This window comes from Phyllostomus discolor, chromosome X, assembly GCF_004126475.2.
Source record: "Phyllostomus discolor isolate MPI-MPIP mPhyDis1 chromosome X, mPhyDis1.pri.v3, whole genome shotgun sequence".
Classification (NCBI taxonomy): Eukaryota; Metazoa; Chordata; class Mammalia; order Chiroptera; family Phyllostomidae; genus Phyllostomus; species Phyllostomus discolor.
The window spans coordinates 22,818,173-22,842,148 of NC_050198.1; the positions used below are offsets into that span (position 1 = coordinate 22,818,173).

At 39.6% G+C, this 23,976-nt stretch overlaps 1 protein-coding gene across 1 annotated transcript in view; it reads left to right on the top strand.

Annotated features, from left to right (window-relative positions):
• The window catches only part of TSPAN7 (tetraspanin 7), a 125,191-nt gene that overhangs the window by 79,289 nt on the left and 21,926 nt on the right, over positions 1–23,976 (top strand). Inside the window, exons 2-3 of the mRNA XM_028523129.1 lie at positions 19,117–19,305; positions 23,195–23,269. Coding sequence (XP_028378930.1) covers positions 19,117–19,305; positions 23,195–23,269 — 264 coding nt within the window. The remainder of the gene's footprint in view (positions 1–19,116; positions 19,306–23,194; positions 23,270–23,976) is intronic.

A 23,976-nucleotide genomic window follows, 5' to 3' on the forward strand; every position in this document is an offset into this window, starting at 1 on the left:
GGAGAAAACACACTAACATCAAAATAAGTATTCATGCAGTATACTGTACCTTGTTTTTTTAGTAATTTAATGAGTATCCTTTTTGGTTTGTATCTTTTGAATGTTTAATGATTTTTAAATTTCTAAATAAATTAAATATTGTCACTAGAAACAGTTCTGATAAACCTAGCCCCATTCCCTAGAAACTGTTTTACACCCCTCACTATATTAGAAATTATATAGAGGACTTTAAAGGGGACACTTTGCAGACTTTGAAGGAATTTGGTATGGATGGATGAATGACTTGAATTCTAGTCCTGGTTCTGCCACTAACAAGCTGCATGATGCTGGGCAAATATTTTGCTGCTGGGCCTCTCAGTCTTCTTATTTGTAACATTGTGGAGATTGGACTAGGTGGTGATGTTGATGAAGATAATAGCTAACATTGATTGAATGCTCTTGATGCATCAGGTAGTATTCTAAGTACTTTACCCACATCAGCTCACTTAATCCTCCCATCAACTCTATCAAGGAAGTACTGTCATCAGTTCTAATGTGGTATCCAGTAGGGAGTTAGGAAGTGTCATGACCAGTATTTCTAGTGAAATCACCCCACTCATCTGTACTTCATGTTGAGCCCACTCAGGCCACTCATTGCTCCTATGATTTGTGGAATCTCTTGAGGTGGCTGGCAAGGTTGGGGGAAGCATCCTTGGGGAATTTTGTTGGTTTCCAAGAGTTGCTAGTGCTGCCTTTCTATGAGCCCATTGCTGGTTGGCTGGTTCTGACTCCCCTGACCAGGGTCCCCAAAGAGTAATCCTGAGGCAGGTCTACAGACAAAGGAGCTGACAAACTATACTCCTTCCAAAGAGTTCAATTTAAAACAACTTGTCAGGGATTTGTATTTTCTAACTGCAAACAAATATGGTTTGATTTTCCTAAAAGCCAGAGCAGACCTCTGGATTCATAATTGTCTAGATGCACAACAAAAGAAAAGATTCCCTCAAGAGGTTATCAGAGATCAGTGGCCATGCCAGAGCAGTTGTCTCAGCTCATGGTCCTTCACTAAAGTCAGCCCTTACATTCTCCTGTGCTCCACTTAGAAAGAATGACAGTAATGTGTGTATCTTGCAGAAAACTCAACCTGAAAACAATATGACCTTCAGGGACCATTAAGGTGCTCTGAGGCTGAAGATCTGCATGACAGTTTGGAAAAGGTGGCCTGACTATAGATTTTCTTCTACTTACATTCAACTGGAAAGGCAAACATTTTTTAAAAAACCGTCCTCAATGTTCTAACAGAAGTTTCTACAGGTTGGTTTTGCTAGCTGTGGACCTTTAGTTAAGCTCTGTAAATTATTTCCCCACTTGGATTTAAGGGAGAGAACACATGCAGTTAATATATAAACCATCAAGATAACTTTGTCCTGAGTTTTACTAAAATATATTTTTCTGATACAGAATTTTGTGTCACATGATTCTGTTTTTAACACTATTAATTTCTAGAAGGCACCACATCTGTTGAGATAATAAGCATGTCTTGATGGGTGCCATAAGATTTTCTTACCTCAATTGGTTACATGCTATTAAAATGACAAGATGGACACTTGCAAAGTTTCAAGACATATCAAAAGTACAATTTTCAATGTGACATAATTGTAGCAGTTTTAATTGAATAGGTTTTATTTTAACCCTTTGATTTTCAGTCTTAATACTGAAGAGCCCTGGACACTGGATATTAGGCATGGAGGCCATCCTGTGGTTTGGGGCAAATGGCCTACTCTGATTCCTGTACAGTTGTACAATGTTCTTAATAAAGTCATTTTTTTCAGGGAAACTTACAGTTTAGAGAACAAGGTCAGATACAAATCAGATACACACAATAAAGTAAATTAAACCAAGTACTGGGAAAGCTACTTTATAAAAGTTCCTGGTGTGGTGTAGTCAAAAGAACTTGGCCTCTGAGGCAGAGCACTGGGTTTTAGTTCTTTCTTGGTAACTTACAGATTGTGGGACTTGGGTTAACACTTAATTTCCTCTGAACCTGCTGCTTTATTTCTCAAGTGGGCATGGTGATTATGTGGGCCTCATGGGGTCATTACAACTATTAAATGGAATTTTATGAGTGAAAATACTTTATGAACAGTAAATCACATTATAGATGTGAGGTGATATTTTAATTTTACTTGTTAGATAAAATCCAAGAGCCATTTTCTTATTTCTGCTGTCTCTAATGATCATATAATAACATGTCTTCACTCGTTATTTTTCTGCTTCAGTTTTGAGGTTTTTCCCTAAAACACACCTCCATCTAAGTAAAGATTCTCTGCATTACCCCTGTGATCCCTCCTGTCAGTCTCATCCCCTCCATGGATAGTCACTCTTATGATTTATATCACCATAGGTTAGTTTAGGGTTTTGCAATTTAAATGACTTAAGAATCAACAAATGCTACTATTATGGCATTCCCATTTTGCTTGTTTTTTATTTGCTATATTATTTACTTAGAAAAATTATTAATACCCTCTAGCATTTTGGAAGATATTTATTTCTACTGCTTGTGTCTAAGGCTCTTTCTAGCCCCCCAAATGAATATGTTAACAGATTGTGACACAGTGTGCCACCTCTGCCTGTACTGTATTGTCTGTATTTAACCATTTCTCTTCCAACAGGTGAGTCCTCATTTGTGCATTGGTGGAGTTCTTGCCAAAGTAGTAGAAGCCACTGTCAGTTGTATCTGTTAACCACATGTGGCAAATGGCTCAGTGTAGCCATGTTGGTGTCCAAAGGATCCCACCAACACCATTGGATCATTTATGAGAGAACTACTTTGGTCTTTAGAATAGAGTGAGTTGTGCAACAGGCAGGTTACTTTAGGACAGTGTCTTCATTTATCAGAGGTCACCTGGAATTGAGCCTCATACATGGTCAAGGGCCTGAGTCATGTTTGGAGAGGAGCTGAGGGAAGGATCTGGCCTCCTTACAGTCACCCCACTTAAACAGCCAGGGCTTCTGCTTATATAACCTGGTTCTGGCTACCAGAGTGGGGTTTCCCCAGGGTCTCTTCTGGGGAAAAGGCTGTGCTGATAATGGGGCTATCTCAAAGAGGCAGTGGCTTGGTCTTTCACCAGAATTTTCTGGTATTGAAAATTGCAGTATTTAAAAGGAGACCAAACAGGTAGACTGTTTTACAATCCCTCTCCTTTATTTCAGGGGGAAAGTGATGGTCAAGCATCTCAGTGGCAGGTAATCAATGGGTGGCTCTGCTCACAGCTTTTTATAAGTATCTGTTCTCCTAGCTCATGATGATAAGATGGGGCATAGAGACATGGTCCTACCCCCATCATAGCTGATTACATTAAAGAGGCCACCTGACTTGAGATGGGCCACTTGGATTCTCTCCTCCACAAACTCCAAATCAGTTTCTAAATCTGTTTGCCATTTTCCGTTGGATGTTTCATTTGAGAGGTGCTCTAATAGGAGGCTTTTGTCACTATGTAGAGAGAGCCAGTCTGCACAAATGAAAAAGAATGTGGCTGATATGCAAGAGAAGCACATCCCAGGGCCCTTGCTGTACAGGCGGGAAAGGGCAGATTCCCAGGCTCCTGTCTTTGGAGCTACCAGCTGCTTGTACTGCACCCCTGCCTAAGATGCACATCCACCTGTGGCCCTCAAGAGACCTCCATTTTACTCAAGGTTATTTGTGTGGCTGTAACCACATGGTCCATGTTTACAACACTTTAAGATTGAATAATGCAAGGCAAAGTGAGTTGGAAGAAGAGTTTAGCAAAAATAATAATACCCATTGAAATCAGAGGTCAAAATATGGTGCCTGCTTGCCCATACTGCCAGCAAATCAGTGCAGTCTCATGGTGACAGTCACTTGCAATGTGTGCCAGGACTTTGTAAGGCTCTTGGATTTGAATGCAAACATATGGTAAGATCAGGTGGCTTCCTCCTCTGCCCAGGAAAGAGTGTCTTTAGTCATTAGCTTGTGTAGAGTACACAGTGGGCTCAGCTATTCTGGCCTCTTACATGCTCCTTTAAAGAACAGTCAGTGGGGCCCTGGACAGATGGTTCAGTTGGTTGGAGCATTGTCTAGTACACCAAAGGGTTGCAGGTTCAATCCCCGGTCAGTGTACATGCGAGAGGCAGCTGATCAATGTTACTCTCTCGCATTGATGTTTCTCTCTCTCTCTCTCTCTCTCTCTCTCTCTCTCTCTGTCTCTCTCTCTCTCTGTCTCTCTCTCTCTCTCTCCCTCCCCCTCCCCCTTCCTCTCTCAAGTCAATTTAAAAAACAAAGAAGAGTCAGTGGGCCAGTCACTTTCAGCAAACACTGTCAGTGTGGTAGGATTTCTGCTTTGTGCTGACAATCCTATTCCAAAATAAAAATAAGTTACTAATGGTGACTTTCAGGGAAGGAGGGGGCTTACATTAGTGGTCTGTGAGGGACACTAATTTCCAAGTTGTACTTTTCTGAACTTTTAATTTGCCTAGGACTACAACAATAACATTTATTTCTAAGCACAACATGTAAGCAATGCAACAGCCTTTAATACTGGTGCCACACTTGATTATTGGTATTTCCCCAGTCCTTTTTACTAGTCAGGTCCCCAAACCCACTTCTTCCATCCTGTGCCCTCTCAGAAATATCAGGGGCCATCAAGTGGGGTGCTCATTAATGTCCTACATGAGATCTATTTGCTATCAGAGTACTCTGTCTGATCATGTTTAGTTAGCAAAAGGAAATGCTAGATGCCACAGAATATGTATACTTAACACAGCCCCAAGAGGGACTCATCTGTTTGTAGGGAGTTAAACAGCACCCTTGGGGCTGCCCTAGGGTGTTCACAAAGGTAGAGAACACAAGTTAAAAGCCATTTGTAAGAGTAAGCATGGAAAATTCTAAGCATGTTCAAAAGATGGTGAAATTATTACTGTCTTTCAGTGTCTTGGGGGAAAGGGCATTTTAGTTGGGCTTTGGAGGGCAGGTAGGACCTGGCTGGGCAGGAACGGGACAGGAGGGCCGAGCAGGTAGAACAAGCATGCACCATGCAAGAGTGAGCTGAGCAGTGGCAGCTGTGTCACCTCAGGGATACAAAGTAGAGCTGTATTTGCCCCCAGGACCATAATAACCCAGAGCTAATTACAAAGCTCTTCTAAGGAGAGCTATGTACTTGTTTTATATGGAATAGATTTCTGGTGCAATATCCTGTTACTAATAACACCATATTAAAAAGCTCCTGTTTAACTTCCAATGTAGATCAGGTTTTTGACAGAATCTTTGTCTATATGTGAAAAGTATGAAGGTTGCCTCTATAGCACTTGTACATTTATCTTTATCCAGCTTCACTGATTCTTAAAGTCAACCAAGATTACTATTCTAGCTGAGAAATGGTAAAGTATAGTTGCCTAGGGAAAATAGAGCTATTATAATATTAGGACAAATGCTTCTTTAAGTGCCATAACCCCTTTTAAAGAACACAGATCATTTTAGTTGCAATCTCATTACATTGACCAGGCATTTCTATTGCTCTTCATGTGACAAAATTATGTGGCCTATTACTTCATTTTGGAGATCAAAGGAAATGAAAATCAGAGTCTGGGAAAATGGTTTCCCCTGGTTCCTGTGTTGCAAAGCTCATATTCATTCACATATGAAAATCCAGGGAGATGATTGGCTAGGAAAAGCACTAGGCTTCCAGAACAATAGAATCAGACAACTTTTCAGGCAATTCTTCCTTTTCCTGCTGGCTTCCCATCCAAAAGAATGCTGCCCCATGGTTCCCTCTGGAGACTTTGGAAATGACCAAAAAGGTGATTATCTTCTGTTGTCACAATTTCAAGGCAACCCACTCCATTTTTAACAATGTCTATTACTAAAAAATTCTCCTTGTATTGACACAAAAATCTTTTCCCTGATTAACTTTCCCAATTCTGGCTTATATATAGACTTTTGAAGACTGGCCTAAAAACACAGGCACCATGTCTAATGTTGTTTTCAAAAAACAGTGTATTCTGAGTTCCAAACAAGTAGTGTATAAAAAATCTTGTGCAGTATAGCCTCATTCATGACTGGAGTGGGTGTGGGAGGCATGCCCCAGGAAGGAGAAGGAGATCAGTCTTCACAGGGTCAGTCTGTAGAGTCCACCTCTTCTCCCCCCTGCTTTTTCCCATGTTTCCTGCATGTTGACAATTAGAAACTGCCTTAAAAACTTGAAGAAATTAGTTCTGAATGCTGGTTTCCTCAAAACTCAATCTTTTTAATTAAATTGCTTGGGGCAACATTGGTTAATAACATTATATAAATTTCAGGTATACAAATACATGATCACCATGTGAAGTCTAGTTTCCTTCCATCATCATGCATTTGACCCCTTTTACCCTCTTCATCTTTTTTTTATCAAATGAATACTTTATTAGAGTCATAACACTTATGAAGTAAATTTCTTTTCATCATGGAGTTACCAGATTCTGAAACCAACCAACACTTTCTCATTTTACAGCTAAGATATATAAAAAATTCTCGAATGCCATAATGTTTGTTCAAGTGCTTTGTCACTCAACTCACAAATCTAGAACACTATTAGTCTACAAATCTATGTCTTCACAGTCAGGTGAGTTTCAGGCATGGTCTTTAATGATAGAGAAGCCACCTGTATACAAAAGTGCCATCAAAGCAGTTCCAGAAATCATTTAATTTAATGCCACCAAGCATAGACCTCTTATACCTTGGAAACAAAAATAAAATCTCACAACTAAACCTAGTAGACTAACTTTAAATAATTTCAACTAGAATGGACTATGTATCCTTATGGCACATTTAAGACTTAGTAATATACAATTCATAATACAGGTTTAAGTGTGTTACCCTCTTCATCTTAAGCACATAGACAATGTAAAGAAAACTGAGCTCCTCTTTGCATCACTCACCTACCTGGAGAAGAGGGCCAGCAACTGGGTAACGCTGGGCAAAGAAGATCTCAGTTCTAGGAGCTGCCCTGTTTTGCTCACACTGCCACCAGAGGCAGAGAATCATGATGGTTTGGGAAACTGCTTTCTAGTCAGGCAGAGATGAATTTCACCTTAGGCTATACCACTTACTAGCTTTCTGACTTTCAACAAGTTGTCAAATCTTTTTTAAAAGTATTTTTTATTGATTATGCTATTACAATTTTCCCAATTTTCCCCCTTTACCCCCCCCCAACTCTTTGGCATCCCCCCCCTTAGTTCATGTCCATGAGTTGCACATATAAGTTCTTTGAGTCCTCTGTTTCCTATACCATTTTTATCTCTCCCCATCTCTTTTATGCCTACTAACTATGCTACTTATTCCCCATACCTTTCCCTCCTCTCTCCCCCTCCCATTCCCCCACTGATAACCCTCCATGTGATCTCCATTTCTGTTCTTGTTCTAGTTCTTTGCTTAGTTTGTTTTTGCTTTTGTTTAGGTTCAGTTGTTAAGAGTTGTGAGTTTGTTGCCATTTTACTGTTCATATTTTTTATCTTCTTTTTCTTAGATAAATCCCCTTTTTTTTAACAAGGGGAAGGGGGACTTTTTTTGAAGATTTTATTTATTTTTAGAGAGGGAAGGGAGGGAGAGAGAGAGAGAGAAATATCAATGTGTGGTTGCTGGGGGTCATGGCCTGCAACCCAGGCATGTACCCTGACTGGGAATCGAACTGCGACACTTTGGTTTGCAGCCCACACTCAATCCACTGAGCTATGCCAGCCAGGGCTTAGATAAGTCCCTTTAACATTTCATACAATAAGGGCTTGGTGCTGATGAACTCCTTTTATCTGAGAAAGCACTTTCTCTGCCCTTCCATTCTAAATGATAGCTTTGCTGGATAGAGTAATCTTGGATGTAGGTCCTTGCCTTTCATGACTTGAAATCCTTCTTTCCAGCCCCTTCTTTCCTGTAAGGGTTTGTTGTTTTTTTTGTGTTTTTTTTGTTTGTTTTGTTGTTTTTTGTTTTTGTTTTTGTTTTTGTTTTTAGAAATCAGCTGATAGCCTTATGGGAACTCCTTTGTAGGTAACCGTCTCTTTTTCTCTTGCTGCTCTTAAGTTTTTCTCTTTGTCTTTAATCTTGGGTAACTTAATGGTGATGTGCCTTGTTGTGTTCTTCTTTGGGTCTGCCTTCTTTGGGACTCTCTGGGCTTCCTGGACTTCCTGGAAGTCTGTTTCCTTTGCCAGAATGGGAAAACGTTCCTTCATTATTTGTTGAACTTTTCAAAGCCTCAGTTTTCAAAGCCTGTTTTTCGTCTGCAAAACACAAAGAATAAATGTGATGAAATATAGCAGGAGCACACTACTGCTCAATAAAGTCCATTTATCCTAGACACATACACAGTTAACTGTATTTCCACAGTTAACTGTGCCCTTAGTTTCTGAAGGACTGATCACATTCCTGTTCCAAACTATGGGGCAGGCAGATACAATGCCACTGCCTTAACTGGCAACTCAGCTCATCACTTTGGGGCAGAGCTACTTTGAAAGTCAGTTGATTCCACAGTATCGAAGTGGGTTTTCCTCATATATGTTTCAGCCATAGCTTCTTGTTTTTCTTGTCAAGGCCAAACCCAGAGTACTTCTTTAGTTTCCTAAACTTTCCCTAGAAAATGCTACATTTTTCTGTTTGTATGTCAAGCTTTCCTGATCAGATTTGTGTCTGCTGTTTGTGATAGTTACCATATCTGGCTCATCCCAACATATACATCAGAGTATTTATTTCCCACCCTGGTTTTTAAAATATGAAGCTGTAACTTGGAGCAGAACATGTTTTCATTTCTATAGATCTTCCTGCTTGAAAGGGGAAAAATAATGGAGAGCATTTTTTAAATAAATAAATTAGTGACAATGCTTGCAGATTTTATTGTTTCACTGTGGCAGCCAAATTCTCAGGATTGAGAATTAATCTGGCGTCAGTGCCAGGATGGATGACATTGGCTTCTGAGATTTTCTCATAAAACTGTTAGGAGTAGAGAGGGTTGAAGAGAGAGAACCCTTTCCAGTGAGGCTACTTAAGAGAACATTATGGGAAGGCAGTGGTTGAGGGCCAGGGCCTTGAGGACCTATTCGGTCACTTAGTGGTGATGATCTCAGACAAGTTTTATTTTTTTCTAAGATTTTATTTATTTGCTTTTATAGAGAAAGGAAAAGAGGGAGAAAATCATCAATGTGTGAAAGATACATTGATCGATTGGCTCTCTCTCACACATCCCCAGTGGGGGACCAGACCCACAACCCAGGCATGTGCCCTGACTGGGAATCAAACTAGCAACCTTTTGGTTTGCAGGCTGACACTCAATCCACTGATGCACACCAGCCAGGGCCAGGCAAGTTTCATAGGGTTATTAGGAGGACTGAGCTAGATAAAGCATTAGAACACTTAGCATAGTACATAGCACATAGTAAGGACCTACCTTGTCTCCCATTATTGTACATTTAAAAAGATAGAGAGAGAGAGAGAGAGAGAGATCTTGCTGGCATAAGCACTGCTTATTCTCCTAACCATCAATTATACACTTCAAGGAATTAAAGAATGTTAGAGCTTAGAATTACATTTCTATTAGTGATGATGGATTAGACCAAACCATTCCCGTGTTTTTTATTTAGTCCCCCTTGTGGTTAAAAACAGACATTTGTGAAGCAATGTGCTGGATTAGAAATGAATTGCCCCCAAAACAGGTTTTTATCTGAGTGCAGCTGCCTGTCTGGGCCTTGTAGAAGTCAAGCCCACTCTGGCTTCCTTAGTGTAGTGCTAGTTACAACAGAGCTCATGGCCTCTGAAGCTCACACTTGCTTACCTGCCTGTCATCTTGTATTCAATCATGCAACAGTTATTTACTGAGTGCTTGCTATATCAGACATTGTCTTGACTTTAGGGGTACATCAATAAAAAAGGCAAAATTGTCTGCCCTCGTGGAGCTTACATTCATTTGGGGTGATAGACTATGCCAGTAAATTAGTGTTCAGAGATGATAAGAGCAGTGGAGAAAAAGGAAGGAAGGGAGGGTGTAAGAAATTCTGGAAGTCCAGGGTTCTAAGTTTTAAATAGGGTCATGAGGGAAGGGCTCACTGAGGAACAGAGACTAGAAGAAATGAGAGATCTCAGGAGTCTAGACAGAGGGAAGAGCAAGCATAAAAGTTCCTGACATAGGAACCAAACCAGGAGTTTTGGGGGGGGTGGTGCAGGGAAAAGGCCTGTGACAACACTAAAGCCTAGTAAGCAAGTGGCGGAGGCAGTGGAGGGCACAACAGAGGAACTGACTGGTCAAGTAGGGCCTTACAGGCCAGCTGAGAAAATTGGCTTTCACTTTGAGATGAAATGTGTGGAAAGGCTTTGAACAAAGAATTAATATTATGGGACTTGGGTGTGTACAGGATCACCGTGACTGCTGTGTTGAGAAAAGAACATGAGGACAGGGGGGATGGTGGCTTTGCCCAAGTGGTAGTAGTAGAGATGGCAAAGTGTCGTTTTTGTACTTTTCTGAAGTGACTGATTTTTTTTTTTGCCAAGATCATGTTCTCCTTAATGTTTTCCCAACAATATCCTATCAAAATCAGACATCTGAATTTTCCCTTTATGTCTTACTGGTGGCAGTATAACATATGTGTGCAATGAGGATATTTGAATGTTGAGAGGGAAGTTAATTAAATCACTGATAAAGTGGGATTCCCCCCCTAAATCATCTCAGAAGAAAGTTAAGATCACTGGAAAGAGAATACAACCTCACTATTTGTATAAGAATCTTATAATTGAACACTGCATGCACATTTCTTCTACATATAATTTTACTCACTTAGTAATAGTTTCTCTTCTGACATTAGATGTTGTCAGCTCCAGTTTCATGGACAAAGAGGCATGAGTTCCCCAAAACACCTCATCCCCTCACCACCATCAATTCATAGCCAGACACAGCATAGGCCTTAAGGGATTTCTTTATTATCTGAGTTCTAGCTTCTTCCTGTTTACTTTACACAGGTATGTGTAAGGTATAATGTATATATGTAGGACTATAGTCTTGTTTTTGGTATTTTGAAGACAATAATCCTATATAGAAATATGCAAAGAAAGTTTTCCCTATCTAAAATAATGGAACTCCTAGAAAGCTAAATTTGTTCAACAGCGTAATCATGAGAAAGACAGGCACTGCTCAGTCACAGGTTGGCATGTAGGTTCACATTTATAGAATAATTGTTAAAACTAGTTTATCCATGTCCATTCTCATCCAGTAACTTTCAAGGGCATGGCCACTATAAGGGATCTGAATTTAATATAAGAAGAGATCAACATGAAGATTCATTCTGCATTTATGGAGCTTCCACTATGTACTCACTCACTATAGGCACAGTGACTGACTTTCAAATTAAAAATGGGGAATTGTGGTCAGACAAGCAGTAATTTTACTTAAAAATGGGAATTAGGACAGAATATCTGAACAACATGCTCTTTTAGAAAATCAGGCACAGGATGTGGGTGAGACTTTGGTGTTGACAAAATAGCTAAAGGACCTTCTTTCCTCCCACAAGACTCTAAATCTTGAGGTACACATGATTAAGAACACAGGACATGATAACATGTGTGGTCAACAGAAACTTTCTGTCAACACACATTAATAATGTAGTTGTAGCTTGTTTATAAGCTCACACTGAAATGATCTTCTTTTAAAATATTTTTTTTAGTTTGGAATTTGATCCATCTCTTTATAGCTAGTTCAGTCAGTCCTAGCTCACTGAGGAATGGAAGCAAGAGAAGTGGTTTCTCCCCACAGCTCTTCTTTTACTTGGTTGGGCATCTGCTAATGACACTAACATTGTTTGTGCTCTTGGCACTCACCCACCTTTGTGCATGTTAACTGGGTCAACAGAGTTTATATACAAGTGATATCAAACGGGGTCCCACAGAGGAGATGTGGCATAGAGGGAATCCCAGTAAGCTTCTATCACTTTAGCCACTACAGCTGGTTGTAATTTCTAAGTACTTAAATCTTCTCATAAGTGGCTTTGCTGGCCCCAATTCCTAAGAGGTATTCCTATATGATGTCTATTTATATATCTAGGTCACCACTGAAATAAGAGGTGTGAGCTACACCCAGACAGCCTTAACTGCTGGTTTGCTCACTTCTTCCTTTCACATGTTCTTGGAGACCTGAAGTTGGAGTAAGGTGCCCCTTATTAGTGTAAATCAAAAACCTAAGTGTTGTTTTGAACATTTTCAAGAACTCATCAATAATACTTATAAATAAAAAGTAATACTAAGAGGCTCAACATAAGATGCCCTTAAAATTCCTCTGTGGTATACTGGAACATTTCTCAATGTGCTAATAAGTATGGAGTGAAATTCTTTTTTGCTTCTGGGGCCTTTCTTTGGGGATTTGTTTTTTTAAAAGGGAGGAAACCTAAAATCCAGAATCTTGTAGAGTCATATACGAGAAATAAGAAACCAATTCAGGCATGTCCATACTTTCTTATTTCCTAGTGAGATATACAAAGTTCCTAATAAAATGTTTGGAATTTCCTGTGACCCTTTGTTGAATAATGTAATTAAATATAAGGTGGAACTGCTTGGACCTTATTTGAAGGGGTTTAATTATTCAAGTAGTAAAGACTATTTTAATAAAGCACCCTTTATTATTATTTTAGCAGCTGAGTAGCCCTGATTTTCTGTGATAGGCCTATTTCAATTATTTCTATCATGTGCAGACCCATTTTTTAATCCAGAAAGTACTTTCAACATATTGATCAATATCTACCACTTCTTGGGCCTGTAGGCCATTAGAGATTGTTCAGTCTCCAATCAGTCATCTGTTAGAGCCACTCTCCACCTACCCAGATTGAGTATGAAACCCAGCCAGCACAGGTCCTTGGCAAATGCTATTGACTAGTAGTGTTGTCTTCATCCTGGCTACCAGTTGGGCTTGATCTTTGCCTTGCTGAGGACCATTTGGGCAATTCAAGGAGACAAATAAAACTGAATCACTGGAGAGGCTACTGTAGATGTGACTGGGGCCAGACCTGTCATTTCACAGATGAAGAATTAAGGCACAGATATGCAACATGATTGGTGCAAGGTGGTAATTGCATTTTAAACCCTCTGGGAGAAGGAAAACATTCTTGCTGCCATTTTCTATGAAATGATCAGCTGCTTCTCTACACAGGTGAAGAATATGCTGTGGTTTGGTGGGCTGATAGCAAGAGGTGGAATTCCTGACTTTTCATAGTGCCATTCAAATACCTTTACATATTTTCAAAAGCATCTATGATCTGTTAGACAACCTGCACTTCAGACTCTGGCTATATAGTCATTGATAAAATCCAAACAGAAGCTAAAATTTGTGACAAATGACATAACTCCTGGAACTTGAATTCTATGAATTGGCTATAGGATGAAATATTTAAATACAAATATTTAAATACAAAATATAATCTTAGTGGACTGTAATGGGCATATAAATAGAGTACCATGTCTGCTCATTGGTATACCTGGGGTCAATGAACTGTGCTGGCATTTTGTTTTTGTTTGTTTGTTTTTTCCTCCATATGTCTTTAGAAGAGAAAAAGAAAGTCCCTTTTTTTCATGTCTCCTACTTTTCCTATGGGCAGCTACCTTCATAGATGTGTCCACTCTGTTTTGCATCTCCTCACTATTCCCTGTCATCCAGTGTTGTCATGTTCTAGTGCCCATCCTCCTCAATCCTTAGACCTTGTCTTTCCAACTATGCTCTGCTTCTGTTTCCTGAGACACATTGTTCCTTCAGTTGTCACTTCTGGCCTCAACCTTCACCTGCAGCTCTGATTAGTTCCTAAATTCTGGACTCCAGTTCCACATCCACAAGTATCATTTAAACATAAAAGTGAGTGAGAAAAGGATTCAATTGGCTAACATACTTGCCTAGAAAAAAAGAAACAGCTCAGAACATATGTCTTCCTGCTCCTAAGATAGCAGTGTCATCCTTATTTAAAAGGAAAGCTTGTTGTCATTCCAGTGAGCTTATGGATTTTTGGATGTCTGAGTAAAACTATCATGAATGACTTCCTTGGGAGAGTCCCTTCCCTCTCCCAGCAATCAGAAATGAACTGACATCTACTCCCACTGCTGATGGTTTGTCAGTCACAGGGAGAAATTAACAAACTTTCTTGTGCTAATTTGCCCAATGGCAAATCTATAAATATATTTCAGAGTGAATAAGCAAGTCAACTTTGAGATTCATATTTGTTGTTTAATAGTAGAGATGTGGGAAGCACTGAAAATCAGGTCTCCTCACCTGATCCTACTGAACAGGGTACTGAGGTCCAGAAAGGTGGGCCTGCAAGCACAAAAGGGAGTGGGCTCAAGTAAACTGCCTGTGGGCATGTGAGAAACCTGAAAGCATAGTATCTCTGGCTCCTTTCTGAGGATCAGGACACTGCAAGGACAGTAGGGAGACTTTCCAGTATTAGCTCTGTTGACCTGGCAGGAGCAAGGGAAATCATTTATCTCTACTGCCTGCTGCTGCAACATTGTCTTTAGGATGAAAATAAACTTCAGTAAGTCTCTTCCAGAGCATTTCAGACATGACCTGGTATATTAGCAAACCTACCTGTCATTTCTTTCAATGTAATTTTAAAGTAATGTGAACTATCACACAAAAGCTTCTTTTTTAGTTCTGACCTACCTTTCTTTTTTGATGTTACCATTAAAGTTCCTCAGCCTCAGCATCAAGCCTAAATCAGAAGTTACTGGAGGTTCTCTGCTGCCCATATATTTTGAACTGTGCTATAAGAACACAGATAATATTGAGCTGCCATAAGATACTGAGAGTAAAATGAGACTGAGAACCTCAGCCTGGCAGCTTCTGGTGGGCACTGGGCTTGCCCTTCTGGCTTGTGGTTAATGTGGGAACTTGTAAGTTGGGGGTGGTGCCTTTACCAGGCCACTCATGTCATTTATCTCTGGGACTGAATCTGTTCCCTTCTCAGCCACACTATTGGCTATTTGTTAAATTGATTCTTCTGAGAAAGAAGCAAAACTTCCATGATTAATTTAGAAATATGACATCTTCCCTTGGCCAGTGTGGCTCAGTTGGTTGGAATATCATTCTGCAAAGCCAATACTCACAGGTTTAATTCCCAGTCAGGGCACATGCTTGGGTTGTGGATTTGGTCCCTGTTTGGGGTGTGTATGGAAGGCAGCTGATTGATATTTCTCTCTTGCACATTGATGTTTCTCTTCCTTTCTTTTCCCTCTTTTCCCCCACCTCTAAGAGAAAAAAAATAAATAAAATAAAAATAATTTTAAAAAGAAATATGAAGTCTCTGAGGAGCTGAGACACAAAGGTGCCTTGGTGAACTCTGAACCTACTCATTGCACCCAAAAGCTGTAGAGAGATGTCAAAGGAACCTGTCCCTTGCTTTTTACTCTGTGGGTGCTTGCAAAGGTACATGTGTGAGTGAGTATGTGTGTGTATTGACAGAAACCAAGGAAAAAATCATACAGGTAACAATGACTTTTGTCTTGGCTTATCTTTGTATGTTTCTTATCCTTAGTAAGAAGCATTATTATAGTAGTAAAAATGTGAGAAAGCATTAGTTTATTGTGTTTTATGGATCTTCAACCCTTTGCTTGTAGCTTTTCTCTCCAATTCCCTAGCAATTTTTCAAATACTCACCCCAATTCAACCACCACTACCACCATGAAATATGGTTTTACTCATCTCAGTGTACACTGCAGCCCAACCTTTTTCTCCCTTACCTATTTAATCCTTTCTTCTTTGTACTTCATATTGTTATTTCCCCAGATTACAGTACCTGTTCAGATTGGTGTTCTTACCATTTCTGATAGGTCCTCAAAGAGGTTCATATGGTCTAGTAAGCAGATGGATAACATGAAACTTTCACTCTTCTCAAGTCTACAATTGGCTACTTATTCATTCATTCAGCAGACATACTGGACTTTGACTATGTGCAAGACACAGAGCTTTTGCCCTCAAGGGAATCACAGTACTGAATGTGCATGGGAGGGGGATAAGGCACAGCATGACAATGGCATGCTACAGACCAAGTTCTGTTTAAAGAGGCTGGGAGGAGTGGGTATAGTATACCAAAAGAGTTTAGGTGTAGACAGGTAGTGACAAGAAGGGTAAGAAGTGTAGGTAAGAGGGTTATAAAGAGCAAATGTTGAGAAGCAATAAAGTATTGGAAGTTCACAGAGAACAGCCCAGTTTTCCTGGAACTATATAGAATGTACAGTGAGTTATGAGGGAGATGAGGCCAAAGAGGTAGATTTGGTATGTGCAGAAAGCCTTGCATATGTGGAGTTCAGGCAACCAGACACATCTGGTCCATTAGGAATGTTTGAGTAGGATAAGATCAAACTTGGAGAAGGCATTTTTCTCTCTAGATTGGTCTTAGATTCCTAGCACATGGGTACTAGAAGGGGCCTACCTATTCCAGTCTCCATGTCATTCAGTGGTGAAGTTCCTTAGAAGATGACCAAGTTGGTCAAGGTACAGATGTTAGATGGGTTTTTTCCCAGGCAATATGGTGCCCACAGTGTTGTGTTTGTTTGTGCCCACTGGCAGTCTTTAAAAGGCATCCCTGAGGTCAGCAAAAATAGAGTTTTTGCCAAAAAAGGAATATTCTTATGTGTTACATTATATGAATATTTTAATAAGTTGATGTTATAGGATTTGTACTTTACATGAGGAGAGGCTTCATATACAAAGCAATGGTTACACTTGGATAAATTATTTTTTAAAAAGAGAAGAGGAATAAAAATGTTAGTACTGTTTACCTCCAAATATGAATTTGTATTAACTTTGACATACTACATATATTTGTTACAGTAGTAATTGAACCTTATGAAATCACTGGTCACAGAAATGTAAGATAATATCAGATATTTAAACTTGATCAGTAGTGTGTATGTTCATTAAAACGATTGCATTCCAGTAATAACTGGTAACAGTAATACATAGAATGCAGCAGCTCAGTGGAAGTCTGAGATGTCACTGAATCTTTGGAAACAATCACATGAAGTTGCAAATGTCTAGATGAGCTTTATATCCAGCCTATATAACAGTGACTAGTCTAACTGAATTTTTGGTTTTGTTTAATACATTTACAATGTGATATTTACAGCTTTTACTAGATAATGCTAGAGTGGGAAATAGGAGAGACAGATTCTGTTTGGTTTCATTTTAACTTACCTCATAGTATTTACCTGATGGAGAAGTTTTGTAAGTATTTGGCATTTGAAGGACTCTATTTTATAAAATAGAGGTCCTAAGATCCAGAGAAATGAAATATATTTGTCAATGAATATTAAGCATTTACACTGTGCCTGAAACTGTTCTAAATGTTGTGTAATAAAAGACAGCTTAAGCACTGTCATTTCTACTGAAGTTCAGTGTGTTCTTACCCCTAATGAGCGGAGAGTTGAATCTTAAATTTTGATTCTAGTAGATGAAAAACCTTTTATTTTTGTTTGGAGGAGTATGGCAGAAACAGCTTTTCGAGGAAGGTACTTTCTTTAGCAACCACCAGGTGTCAGTAGAGGATTTGGAACTCTTAGACAAGGTTTGTGATCTTCGGTTTTGTTTATCTCACTAATGCCATTTCCATTGGAACTTTTGAAAGTCAGTATACCTCCACTGGGCCACTGTCTCCCAAATATTAATGTAAACCTTTCTCCTCAAGATTGTATCACATACATTCACCTTTACCTTATGAAAATTGCATTAGTTCTCCAGTCTTTCTCTGATTTAAAGCTTTTAATTTTTTCATGGTGATGTTTCTACAATGTAGAGAGGCTATTGTTGTTTCCACTGAACCCTTCCCCCAAAATAGGTGGAGCCCACTCTCATGTGATGTGGGGAAAGGTGCAGGGTCCATTCTTTTTCCTGCATAGAAGAACAATCTGATGATGGAGCTTGATGGCTCCAAACTGCAGAAGGAGTTTTGAGAGTATGAAGGAGAGAGACCTTGGCATCTACACTGGTTCAGCTGTTTGGTTCCTCGTGTAGCTTGTATCTGGTAGTGTTCACTTACAGACATCATAGAACAGTGAACAGTGTGTTGATTGTCAGGGGAAATGTTGGTGAGGTGGGTATTGATTTGTATCATACTAGTTTTCTCCATTTTCTCATCTAGCCTCACTTGAATTGGAAGACTGTACAGGGAACTGAGGTATTTGCTCTGGGACATTGGACAATAGTGTGTGAGCAAACAGGGGAAGAGCCCCCTTGGATGCCCAGGCTTCAATGAGCCTCATAAGATGTCAGAAATGGTAGCAGTTAGAGGGCTGATAGTTTGAATAAGTTGCTAAGTTACTAATAAACTGAAGGAAAGACCAGCTAGGGAGATAAAGACACAATCAACCACTGATTGGCTTTAGCAGCTAAAGCTGCAGAGGATGGAGAGTAAGGCATAGCATGCAGTCCCTAGTCTATCTTCTGAACTCAGGGCCAAATTGACCAAAGGTTCTCAAATTTAGACATGCTGTGGGAATTTCTTTTGACCTAATCAGTGGGGTTTGACAAAATGCATTCCAGCTAATTCCAGGAGTTATTTAGATTCTTCTGTTATTTTATATTAAGTATTGGAAATTAGGTGGGAAATCAATAGGGATTCAAAAATATTTCAAATGTTTTGCTTTTGTAGAGTTTTTTTTTGTGAAAATAGTAAAAGAAAACCACTTTGTTCCTTAAAACATGCAGAATGTCCTTAATACATACTATGTATATATGTATACCATTGAGGAGGGTGCTGACATTCTTACTTGGTTTATATCCAGGTCAGTGTCACGCATAAGCTCTCAGACCAGACCTGGAATGACTCTGAAAACTGTATTGGGATGTACTTTTTAAGCAGCTTATAAAGTTCTTTATTGTAGGCTTCACTTCTGATTAATGTAGTAACTACCTATGAGATTGTGTAAGAGACAGATCTAATTGTACAAAATCAAAGTGTCTTTATTCTGTGGTGGCTTTAGTTAATGATCTTCAACATTTTCTCATGACTGTAGGTAACCCTACAGCAATTGCCAATTTGCTCATGGAAACGGGACTCTTCAGATTCAGGCCATATTGCTTTGTGTCGTCACCTCTCTCAGCAGCAGTTTCACACTTCCTTCTCCTTTCTCCCCCTTTTCAGATCACTGGGGTGATCCTGCTTGCTGTTGGAGTCTGGGGAAAACTCACTCTGGGCACCTATATCTCCCTCATTGCTGAGAACTCCACAAATGCTCCCTATGTCCTCATTGGAACTGGCACCACTATTGTTGTTTTTGGCCTGTTTGGATGCTTTGCTACATGCCGTGGTAGCCCATGGATGTTGAAACTGGTGAGTACATCACAACATCATACTGCTTTTTCAATTCCTTTTTATAAAAATATAAGTCACATGAAAGTGAAGTGGCCCTTCTTGAAGCCACAGACAAGACTTCAATATTCATTGACTCTAATTTTAGTCCAGACTCTTACATAATCTGCCCTCCAATCCCCTAGAGGGAAAAACAACCCCAAACACAGCCTGGCACAAAAAATCCAGTCCTGGTCCCCTGAGGTAAATGATGAGAAAGCAGTGGCCAGCAGTTCCAATAGGCTATTTATATCCTTCTGGCAAGACGCCCCGTTCCAATTTTGAATTTTGCCTTAGAAATCTCTTAAAGCATGTGATGTACAGCTTTGGTGGGCAAGGCAGCATCCCAACCATAAGCAGGCTTTTGTCTCCAAGTTCCCATTAGGGAAATACTTTCTGCCTCCTTGAGCTTGGCCATGGATGCATGGGCACACTCTTCTGTAAATCTGCACACCCTGGTTCAGTTCTATGTGAGTTGAGCTAAACCAGAGCTTCTCTACTTGATAGAAGGTTGACGCAGTGCCAAACATTGGCTACCAGGACCAATGCTAGGTACCCTTGTAGGCACAGCAGTGATGTTTCCCAAAGAATAAGGGTAGGCTGCTAAAAGGTTGTTACTGTGACTCTTAACTTTTTGGTAAACTAGTTGGCTAAGTCTCTACTCATTGTCTATGTTCTTCATTAATAAGAAATAATGTTAAAGGATTTTATAAATAAAACATAGCTAAGGCCTCTCCTCAAAGGAAAATTTTGTTTATAATGATTTATTATGGACATTTCATTCTGTGAAAGGGGGGAGCAGAGATTCCATAAGTACTTTGTTGCCTGTCATTTCTCATTTAGCTATAGGTTGTAGTAACATTTAATATGATCTAGTGACAGATATGGGTATGAGGGTAAATTACTCTAAAGGAACCACCTTCCAAACTGGCACAGGTCAGTTCCTTTGCTGATAACCTCATGGAAGTGTGCTTGATTTGGACACTTTCTCTTCTGCAGACCCTGCAGGAGACATGCCCTAGTCACCACCGATTCTTTTGGGTTGGTGAAAAGGCCATAGTGAACCCATATTGAGGTACTTCTGCTGATGTCAGCTACCACTCTATGCCAGCACCTTGTGTTTTCCTTCTTATAGTTCTTACCAACACTAGAATTTATTTTAGTCTAGTGTAGTAGTCTTCGACTTCAGATGCATGCTTAAATCACCTGGGCAGCTTTTTAAAAACACCTTTGCCAGGGCCCTATATCCAGCCAATTGAAACAAAATCTATGGAAGGAGGCTCTGACATCACACTTCCTAAAGAGCTTTCCAGGAGTCCTATTGTGCAGCCAGTATTAAGAATCTCTTGTTTAGTACAATGAGTAGCAAGGGGAAAATTAACTTCAGATACATAGAAAAGAAGGATTGCTGAAAATCCATCTGTCCAAACAAGGATGGAAGAGACCTGGTCATGACACTTGATTGATTCTGACACTTAACTGGCTTATGTCTTTAGTGGCAAGGATGTATCCACTTTGGGTCTTTGTCCTCATTTATGAAAGAGTAGTATTGGACTAAATCACTAAGGTTTCTTCCAACCCAAATACTAAGGCTGAAGGGAGTTAGAAGAGGGGATAAAACAATGTAATAGTTATCTCTGGCCTCTTCCAAAGGAAGTTTTATACCACGCTGCCATTTTCTAACACTTGTGAGTTCATTAGCAGGTGAGCCTTTTGAGGAGTACAGAAGTTTTTCTGTTTTGTTTATATTTTAAAAACTATTATTTAGTTCTTTTTACCTTCCAGATGCTGTCCTGGTTGTATACTACATTTTATTTATTCCTTACCATTATTGTGAAGTATAGGTTGCATTTTCATGTTACAGTATAAAGCCCTTGAGGTTAAATAACCTGCCAAGGTTCACAAAGCTAATATGTAGACAGCTGGGATTGAAACCCATATATGTCTCTTTCCAGACCTAGGGTAGTTTTTACTATGGTATTTTCATTTGTAGAAAACTTGAACCCTACCACCTGTATTTAGCAAAAGCTCTTCCCAATAGACCTTTGGCCAAGGTCTTATCAAAGAGAAGGAGTTGTTCTCTGGAAGGTCCCAGAAGTAGGGAACTTCCCAAAGCAGGGAACTGCTGATCTTGCTGAGAAGAGAGGAAGTCACTTGATTGTTAGTCTAGAATTATACGGTCCTCATTTAACCTCATTAATTGCAAAATAACTATTTTTACTTTATGGAGGCCTGGAGAAGCTGCCTCTTTCTCAAGAGTTAGTCCATAGAAAAGCTATGGCTCAGGCCTAGGAGGACTTCTGATGGAATCTAGGCCTGGTGTGAGACTCTACCTAAAGTAAAGTGTGCTTTTAATTGAATTTTGTACCAAGTCAAGAAAGAGAGAGAAGTTGTGTACATGGGACATTCTACTTATAAGTGTGTGTTTGATGTTGATATTTTACTGACCATGCTTTAAGTGTGTGTACAGACTTTTGTTGATATTTCAAATGAAAATGGCATTTTAAGCCGGTATTTCTTCCTCTTCCTTTTAATATATGTACCACTAACTGAGAAAAGTAATTTATGATCTTCTGTATATGTTTACTTTACAGGACATGTGTATACTTTACAAGTAAGTCATTTGGCCATGTGCAGTCTATCTAAATTTCACAGCATCATCTAGGGAAATTCCAGACATTGAGAACTATTGTATTTTATTTTGAGATTAGAAGAAGCAGATTGAAAGGCATATGCTTTGTAGGAAATAAATCAATTCTCTTTCTTTTTATCTGCTTTCCAGTCACAAAAATGAAAATGCTTAATGTCTCATAAGTACCATGTAATGTACCTGAACTTAGGCATGCACCTGCACACACACACAAAATCAACTTGGAATGTACAGGAAGCATGAAATGAACAAGAAGCACTATGGGTTTTAGGTGCTTGCAAACATTGTTAGTCAGTAATGTAGCATATTTACTTTTTAAAAAAGCTATCAACTCTGTGTAGTATGTAGGACAGGAGAGGTAAATAGCCCACTGGCCATTGCTGTGGGTGCTGCATTCAGGCCTGATCACCACTTTGAGGAAAGGGGTCAACCTGTACACATACCAATCTTTCTGTGAGGATGGGAGGAATCCAATTCCAAAGGAAGACATTTCATATAAAACATGCTTAAGGAAACTTTAGAGGTTTGCCTGAATGGAGAAAAGCCCCAGGATTGTACCATGGCTGTGTTTGCATATATGAAGGACTGTTATGTAAAAGAGAGGTTAGGCTGATTCTTATACCTCCTGAAAGCAGAGCCAACACCAGCAAGTGGAAGTTACAACTAGGCAGACTGTGGCCAAGGGAAATGAAGCCTGTATAGCAGTTGAAACAGTTTGAAAACTGGATGAACTGCAGGTGCTGGGTGGGTAGAGCTGGGCTTTCAGATGCTAGGTGAAAGGTGCACACAGATTTCAGATGACCATAATAATAAAAGTGACTTGAAGGACTTCCAAACAGGGTGAAACTGTGTCCTGTGACCTTCAAAGTACTTTCTAGCTTAAGGATTCTAACATTAATAATAGCAAATATCTTAGTTTTAAAAACTCTCCCAGATTTCTCCTAGTCGAACCAAGCTGAAAAGCATGATAGTAGTCCTTGAATGAGCTCTCCTTAGCATGTCTGTTCCAAAATGCCTCCTCATAGTAAACAGACACATTCCTGTATTGAGGCTCATGTGGGTAAATCTGGAAAAGAGTATTTTCATTTTTAAATTTTTGCTAAACTTTGTCTAGGGAATAGGAGGATTTGTCTACTTCTCCATGACAAAAAGTAATCTACCCCAAACAAACACTCTTCATGTTGATATATTTGATTTTGTCCTTGTCCACTTGATTTTCAGTATGCCATGTTTCTGTCCCTGGTGTTCCTGGCTGAGCTTGTAGCTGGCATTTCAGGGTTTGTGTTTCGTCATGAGGTGAGTATACACAAAGTAGAACACTCATTTAAAGGTTCTTTGGGGAAGGAATTGAAATCTCTCCAGTGGTATCGCTATTCCAAATGCCATATAATATGGGCTGAAATGCCAATAAATTTCTAAATGCAGGACTTTCATCAAACTTCAAAACTTAGTTGTCGAATCTCACTCTGTTTCTTTATATAGCTATTACATAAAATTATTCTCCACCTTGTATTACAGCAGTAACCTTCAATATAGGTTAAATATTCCTTTTAAAAATAGTCACTTCAGCAAGGCACAAGTATACCTATACAACAGGATTTCTGAGGTTGTGAAGGCAAGCCAAACTAGCTGTGGCCCAAAGGCAAAGTGCTAGATTTCCCCAAAGCAGCCTGTGCTCTCTTCTCTACTCCCCAGATCTCCTGGGGGCTACCCCTGTTACCTGGGGGTAAAATCTACATCCACTAGTGAGAAACCCAGCTGCTTTGTGTGGCAGTGAGGGAAAAGGGCAAAAGGCAGTCATGATTCAAAACTTCTATGGCTCTTTGTTCTAATTCACATGTAAAAGTTTTGATTTCTAAAACTGAGGAAAAATAATTTTGAACACTGTTTTGTGATCCTAACTTCTAGTTTCAAGGATGCTGCTGGCTGTACTGTGTCATGTGTGGCCATCCTTCCATGTACTGTCACTGTAGCTGCTAGACTGTCACATGTAGACATTCTCA